General features: G+C 38.8%; 1 protein-coding gene across 1 annotated transcript in view; it reads left to right on the forward strand.

Annotated features, from left to right (window-relative positions):
• The window catches only part of dok2 (docking protein 2), a 29,272-nt gene extending 26,080 nt beyond the window's left edge, over positions 1-3,192 (forward strand). Inside the window, exons 5-6 of the mRNA XM_022670473.2 lie at positions 38-225; positions 1,488-3,192. Of these exons, the coding sequence (XP_022526194.2) occupies positions 38-225; positions 1,488-2,492 (1,193 nt within the window). The 3' untranslated portion in view covers positions 2,493-3,192. The remainder of the gene's footprint in view (positions 1-37; positions 226-1,487) is intronic.
• The last annotated feature ends 5,579 nt before the right edge of the window (positions 3,193-8,771 follow it).

The raw sequence follows: 8,771 nt of genomic DNA on the forward strand, positions 1-8,771 counted from the left end.
AATATTTGATTTTAACCAAGAACCATTCTTTCTTTAGCATCAACATCCACAATGAAGGACTTCAAGGTGTCAATGAGGCGTACAGATGCGGCTGAGAGGTGTGGCCTGAGGGGACAGTACTTATTACGGACAGACTTCGACAGCCTCCTTCTGAAGGAACCAAAGATAGGAGAGGTGCTCTTCACCTGGCCGTATCGCTACCTCCGGCGGTTTGGACGGGATAAGGTATTAAACTTTTGCTTTGCTATTTTTATAAAGTCAAAGTTGATCAATGAAGTTTACTGGCAGCAAAAATATATATTTTTGTGGATGATTATGGCTTACAGCCAATGAAAACTCTGTGTCTCAGAAAATTTTTATATTTTGGCAGTGTGTCAAGTCCTGCTGGAAAATGAAATGAAATGCTGTAAGATTTTCCCAAAAAATATAACAGTGGACCAACACCAGCAGATGACATGTCTCTCCAAACCATCACTGATTGGTGGAAACTTCACACTAGACCTCAAGCAGCTTGGACTGTGTGTCTCTCCACTCTTCCTCCAGACTCTGCTCCCTTGATTTACAAATGAAATGTAAAATTTACTGATGATCAGTGATGGTTTGGAGAGACATGTCATCTGCTGGTGTTGATCCACTGTGTTTTAACAAGTCTAAAGTCACTGCAGTGTTTTCCCACTGAATTTTACAGAACTTCATGCTTCCCTCTGCTGACAACTTTTATGGAGATGCAGATTTCATTTTCCTGCAGGCATTGGAACACTGCCCACACTGCCAACAGTACAAATTGGCCTTATATAATATTCTAATTTTCATTAGAATCAGTCATAAGTATTATCATCGACAATAAAATAAATAAACACTTAAAATAGATCACTCTGGGTGTAATACATCTATATAATATATGAGTTTCTCATTTTGAACTGAAACACTGAATTAAATTTACTTTTCAATGGTATTCAATTTTTCTGAGATGCACTACTATACAAAACGCATTTCAAACCACCCCCAAATATACTTCGGTTCTGATTTTTAACGATCAGATTTAATGTGTTTTTTTTTTTTAAGTTTGATTGCTGGCAACATAATTTTAGATTTAAAGTAATTTGAAAGCTTGAAGTAACCCACCTGCTACAAGAGGTGTGAGGACTAAAGTAAAGTGTAGATCCAGGATCACTGTTCTTGAAAATCTGCCACTGTGGAGTGATCTTTCTCTAATGTTTAGATGCTCCTCTTCATTATGGTCTTCATTATGTGGACCCGATTTGTTTTAAAGTGAAACTTTGCGGCATAGTACATCTCCAGGACCAGAATTAGTAACCCATGTTTTAGATCATTTAGATCAAGAAAAACATTCTGAAAACCATTGGGTGAGGGATCTAACTTTGATTCAAATATACTGTTTGGTACATCGTATTTTAGGTACTTTTTCTTTGCCCATGTTAACCGTTTGCTAAACATCTTCATTGTGTCCTTGTGTCTCAAAACAGACGACATTCTCTTTTGAGGCTGGAAGAAGATGCGACTCAGGGGAAGGCAACTTTGAGTTTGACACGAAGCAAGGCAACGCCATCTTCCAGTACGTGGAGACTGCCATTAGCTTACAGAAAGCAGGGCTTTCACAGAGGCAGGGATCATGTGGTGCTCTTGATCGAGAGCCCATTCCCCAGCACCCCAAACCCACACCACCCACTGATGTGGGCCCCGTCTACAGTATGTTGACTGAAGGAGCGATTAAGGATGCGCCCAAGCAGCCTTCACCCCATCGCTCCAGATTGGAGACTCCAACAGACAAGCATCTGACTGGAGTCAAGAGTTTGAACATTGACGCCAAGCCTCCGCGCAAGAACCAGGTCAAAACCTTCCGAAGTTGTCCTTTGGCCAACACAGAAGAAGCCACCTACTCCCAGGTCACAGCACCAGAAAGAGAGAATCGAGGTGAACATCAGGAGCACATCCACGCGAAAGTTTCTTCTTCCAAATCGGAGGATTCAGACTATTCGCTTCCCTTCGACAACATTGCTAAGAACATTATGATGGACTTCTTGACGGCTTCACTTCCACCACCACCTTTGGAGACTGGTTCGGGTGGCAAGAAGCGACCGAGCCAGGATAACGCAGAACCACTTTACGACAGCATAGATGAATCCGCCATCACGTCTACTTTGTCGCATCGACCCAAAAAACCTCCGGTCTCATACCGGGTTGAGCACATTTACGACGAACCTGAAGGTTGTGCCATGGCATCGAAGGTCCCTGTGTCACTCTACGATGATCCTGAAGAAGTCAAAGGCAATGCTTGGAAGATGCTAGGAACTAATGACCCCAGTGGACATGAGTACCCGTATAATGCACAAGTAGATGATTATGCCGTTCCCAAGCCTCCAAGGAGGGCTTTGAAACCAGACAGGGAACGTGGGTATAGCGACGAAGACGAATGTTCGCCATATGATAATGTGATAGTGAAAATGAAAACTACTAATATAATTGAATAGCCGTTCCTGAGAGATGTGTTATTGTTATAATTTGTGCATAAAGATGTATTTTAGCATTATGTTGCCAACATTTTGTGGAGACTCAAAAGGTCTATGAAAGGTTCCTCTTAAGAGACATTAAATGGACATTGCTGCGGTTTCTGCTTCTACTTATTTGGGAAGAAATTGCACTGGATTGAGGACATTGCTGTGATTATTTGATTGCCAGAGGAGGATCGCATCTGTAAGGTAGGGCTCTGGAGCTGGATGAGTAGTTCTGCAACTCTGATTCATCCCAAAGGTACTGGATGGAGCTTGTTAACTTAATACACCTCTATTATGGAGAGAAACTGAACATCTGTGCCAACCAGTTGGTGCACTATAATGCATTTGTGAGTTCAATATTAAATCTCCCACAAAAGTTTGGACATTAATTTAAATGTTAAGTTGGACTTGGACAATCGATGTTCATCTTGTTCATCAGACAATGGGACATGTCAGGTCTTTTCAATGAAGTTGTATGATGAATCTTGAAGAACATGATGATAATGCTTTTTTCTGAACAGTGTTCATCATTAAAAGGTTAATATCAATGTGAAGTGCCTTTTCTGTCCACAGCATAGCTTATAAATGAAAATTTCACATACACACACTGTGTCACAATACTTTTTAAGATATACTCTGAATTAAAACATTTTTACAAGTACAGATGAATGTTAAATTTCTATATAGACCACAGCACCCCCCCCCCACACACACACACATTGGATACCAATTTCTCACGTTTTTAGACTGTGTTAAAGGTGGTGTGAACCACAGACCAATTACCTACAGTTTGCAATCAATCCAGCTGTGTGTAATTTAATCTCAGTATAAATACACCTGCTGTGTGAAGGCATCAGTGGTTTGTTAGAGAACAAAAGTGAACAAACAGCATCATGAAGAACAAGGAACTCACCAGACAGGTCAGAGATAAAGTTGTGGAGAAGTTTAATGGTTATAAAAACATATCCCATGCTTTAAGCGTCCCAATGAGCACTGTTTAATCCAACATCCAACAACCTGCAAACCTACCAAGTCATGGCCATTCTCCCAAACTGACAGATCGAGCACGGAGAGCACTGCTCAGAGAAGCAGCCAAGAGGCCCATGGTCACTCTGGAGGAGCTGCAGAAATCCACAGCTCAGGTGGGACAATCTATAAAACTATAAACCATACACTACACAAATCTGGCTTTATGCAAGAGTGGCAAGAAGAAAACTAAAAGATTTGCAGCTGTTACTGCAGAGACAGGTGGGTCTGCTAAGTATTGGTATAAGCAGCTGATGTTTTCCTTTTTCTTTTACATGTCACTCTTTTCAGATTTTTATTTGATTTAAATTTTGAAAAACCATGCATCGGTTTCATTTCACTTCACAATTAAAAGCTACTTTGTGTTGGTCTATTACTTTAAATCTCAATAAAATACATTCAAGTTTGTGGTTGCAAGGGGTTGAAGGGGTATTAAAAAAAAAAAAATTAAGCCACTGTAAATAGTAAAAAGATGCTTTGAGGTACAAAAGCCACAATATTCTAATACATATATATATATATATATATATATATATATATATATATATATATATATATATATATATATATATACATAGTTCTGAAAAAAAAAAGGCCACTTAAAAATGATGCGATTCTTTGATTTTACCAAATTGAAAACCTCTGGAATATAATCAATAGGAAGATGGATGATCACAAGCCATTAAACCAAGCTGAACTGCTTGAATTTTTGCACCAGTAGTTGCATGAAGTTATCTAAAAGCAGTGTGCAAAACTGGTGGAGGAGAACATGCCAAGGTGCATGAAAACTGTGATTAAAAACCAGGGTTATTCCACCAAATATTGATTTCTAAACTCTTAACACTTTATAAATATGAACTTGTTTTCTTTGCATTATTTGAGGTCTGAAAGCTCTGCATCTTTTTTGTTATTTCAGCCATTTTCTGCAAATAAATGCTCTAAATGACAATATTTGTATTGGAATTTGGTAGAAATGTTTAAAGAATAAAACAACAATGTTAATTTTACTGAAACATATACCTATACATAGCAAAACTTATTCAGAAACTGAAGTGGTCTCTTGATTTTTTCCAGAGCTGTATATATAAATGACACTTTCATTATATAGAAGTTGTATATTATTTAACTTCACATAAACAGTGTTTTATACATTTAACAAAGTACCTCACTTGACTGCATTGATGTACTTTTCCACAGCAGCAGACAAACACACACACTCATTGTTTCCATTCTGATGAAGTGATGGTTAAATCTGTAGCGTCAAACTTGCACTAGTGGTGCGCGTGGTTGCCCGAGCAGCACACGGCGGAAACTGCAGTGACCTTCTGCAGTACCTCCAAAGTCATAGAAAATTTCATCTGCTGGCAAATTGGATTGTAATTTGGTTTTAAAGTAACCCACAGCTCTAATAGCCCGACTCTCTCCTGATTTCAGTGTTATTGTGATGGGAGCTCACAGGTAATTAAAGCCTCTCTGTTCTGCTCATACAAAACGGCTGATTTCCATCACTTAATCCTCGGCTCAGCTTCTTATTCAGGCAGAAAAGGAATTTCTCATTGTGTGGGTTTGGTAGTATTCGGGACATATTCACCGCCTACCGCTGGCCCGTTATTTCCAGGACGGTGTGAATAAGAGTAATGAGACTGAGGGAATCTGGGACAGTGGCTGAATGCCGTGGAGCATTCAACCAGCCTGCGTTCATGACTTCTGCACAAATGAATGAGGTTTAGAAGAAAAGAAAAAGAACAAGCTAGCGATCCAGCATTAAAATATTAGGACCACCATTTTTATTTTAATTTTTTTTATCAGCTCCACTGAGCATATAGAAGCAGTCTGTTCTTAATTAGTTCTATAATTACAGCTTGTAGTCTTGTATCTGTTTCTCTGCATACGTCATTATTGTCCTTTTACCCTGTTCTTCAATGGCTAGGACCTCACAGGAGGAGCACCACAGAGCAGCTATTATTATTATTTGGGCGGTAGGTTATTCTTTCTCAGCATTGCAGTCAGTGTAGTTTTTTTTAAACACTGTGTATACTCTATTAGACTCTATATACTCTATTAGACACTGGCACGAGAATAGTGAGAATATGTTAATAATAAAAGAACTCTGAACAAAGGCACATTTGATTACAAACACTGTAATTAGTGCTGTTTATTGAAATGGAATTGAAAAATTGCAACATTCAAATAATCTGCCTCTACTGGTGCATTTTGCAGATTTTTAACAAATATTGCAAGAAGTATAATGCAATGTAAAAAGACTTTAAATATTGTAATGCAATATTTTTATAACATTGATAAGCCCTAAAACAAGCTTTAAAACTAATCAGTTTGAATTTTGATTATATGACAGGTCCCAGGTTTGAGACCCATAAACAGATAATACCCTAAAAACAGGTTTAAAAGCAGGATTGAACATTTTTTTCCCATCAAGAAAGCTCATTGACTTATTATGTTTTTTGGTTAATCAGAAATTACTGTATAAAACATACAAACGTATATATATAAAAATAAAATACAGAAAAATATTTAGCTTTCTTTTTGTCTCTGACACTTTCTTATACTACTATTAGTAGTAGTAATTTACCCAAAAACACATACATATACTTTATGTTCTAACACTGATCTGGTTAAAACAGACACTGGTTCATTTGTACCATTAGTGCGGTTCAATTAAGCAGGTGTGAAATCAGTAATCGCACTTGGGAGAGGATCTAAACCTTCGGACCGAGACCTGCTAGTGGAGGAGGTCTTCATTCGGTCCCAAACAAAGTCTGGAGCAGTTTGCTTGTGGTGAGAAAATTATCTGGTTTCGATCAGACCCGGCTATCAAATATGCTTCTTTTATTTGAGCTAAACTGTGGATAAGGTGCAGTTTAATCTGATATATTAGCCAAATAACGATGATTACTGCAGCTATGAACAAATGCTGTCTCTGCTGCTTCATGCTGTTTACTAGGGGTGTCACGATTCTCTAAATCCTCGATTCGATTTCATTTTCGATTTGAGGGTCACGATTCGATTCGATTCTCGATTTTCTTGTTTTTTTTTCTTGTTATTATTTTATGCCTCATAAAATTTAAATAATATATTTATTATTATTATAAATATTATAAATATTATTATTATTATTTATTAAGATATATATGGTAATGCCATCTAGTGACTTTTTTTGGTAGCAACAGTGTGCACTATTAAAACAAGCAGTTTATCAGAACTGTGTGTGGATGGCTGGTGAAACTGCTCATTTACATGAAGCTGCAGTTCTTCATCCAACCACTAGTCGGAGCTGCAGCAGCAGCACAAGCCCAGCCACGGGCTACAGAGCTCAGCCAGTCCGTTTTTACTGTTTCTGTAAACAAATAAAGGTTTTAACCCCACTAACCGGATAATACAGCTCACTACAGTTCATCTTTCAGCCCAAGCAGCTAACAGCAGCAGGTTAGAACAGCCGACACGGAGTCACTGCTCGGATTACATTATAAACAGGTCAGTTAGCGCGCTGCTAACCTCAGGATGTTTATAACTACGGAGTTTAGTGGACACACCACGGCCGCCAGGTAAGTCTTTTAAAGGCTACTGAAGACTATTAAAGGCTATTAGAGGTCATTGAAAGCATTATTGGGGGGCAGAAATCAGTACAGGCTGGTTAGATAAGTGATGTGGTGAAACTGTGACTAGCGCTGTCACAGTGATGTTTATTAACGTCTTTAAAACAGATTTTGTCAGGTATTGTCTTATAAATATTTACACATAACTTATATCTCTCCTGAAAAGCTTTTATTTTAGTCAGAAACACGCTTGTGTTTACTTTATCTGAGAGAAAGATGTTTTTTTAATTCAATGGAAAGCAACAGGTGTAGTCAATTATAAGTTTAAGATTTTTAATCCACCTCACTGTGATCTATAGTCAGTGTTCTCAAGTCACACTGACACACGCATTTCAGCGAGTTCACACGCTCTCACCTGCGCACACCCACCCCTCCGTTAGATACAGATACAAAACCTGCGCGCCCAACCCCCGCCCGCCCTCCCCCGTTGGACAGATAAAAAACAGTGATCACACTCAAAACTTGAGAGCCCTGTCTATATTTCTATAAATCCGTTTTCAGTTTCTCCTCCGTGGTTGAAAGGCAGCTGTCTCTCACACAGCAGAACTGAGGGCGGGGCTGCGCTCATGATGCGCTGTGTTGGTGCCGCGCCATTTGCGCGGGAGGGATCGTCGATCCTCTTTTTGACTTCGATACTCGAGACCATGACCTCATTTCGATTCGATAAAATATCGAGATCGTGACACCCCTACTGTTTACACACACAGTATTTGCAACGTTTACTACGTTGACATCTGCGAGGCATGTCCCATTTAAACACTGTATACAAGCACAGTGTTTTAGCTTTCTTTGTTAAAGCAGCTTCACACTGCACATATATACCTACTGGAACACAGAAACTTCCCACTATAATTACTTTCTTGCTCCCCTGCTAGACAGCTCTGACCAATCAGAGAAAACAATGTGCTCATGTGGTTTACTGGTGAACATTTTGGTGTGTTTAAGTTTATGCCTGTGTGAAACCAAACCAAACAGAGGGAGAAAAGGCGTCAAATAAACGAATTTATCAACTAATTCGAACCAGAGAAACAAACTACAGGTGTGAAAAAGAATCCGTGTATCATTCGTTCATTTGATATTCAATTGAGAATCAAAATCGGAAAATTAAAAAACCAATTCGTTTTTTCGTTTTTTCGTTTTTGAATATAATACCAAAAAACGAATAACGGCTTGTATTTTGTATTTTTATTTGGTTATCCAAACAAAAATTGGAAATTTAAAAAACGGACCAGGAGCCGAATTTGATTTTGATTTTGAACTTGACCCATTTGTGTGCCCCGGAAGTTACTGATTTGTTTATTCTTGGTGGGTTTCTGTTGCGCGGGAGTTCACTGCAGTGTTATCTACACAGTCTGTATTGCTGTAGGCAGCATGGCCGGACTGGAACCACATTCTGGCCTAATTAAAGATCTTTTTGAAGGTGGTAAGACGCATGAAGAGATTTCGTGCACGTTGCAGCAAATGGGGATCCAGCGATGTTCTGCAATGAGTGTTAGAAGGTTCTGTGTTCAACACGACCTTAAGCGAAAAAGACATGTATCGAACACAGAATTGGAGAGGGCCGTTGAGGATGGAGAGTTTTATCTTGTTCAGAGGAACTAAACGCGTTGCAGTG

The sequence above is a fragment of the Astyanax mexicanus genome, chromosome 12 (genome assembly GCF_023375975.1).
Source record: "Astyanax mexicanus isolate ESR-SI-001 chromosome 12, AstMex3_surface, whole genome shotgun sequence".
NCBI lineage: Eukaryota > Metazoa > Chordata > Actinopteri > Characiformes > Acestrorhamphidae > Astyanax > Astyanax mexicanus.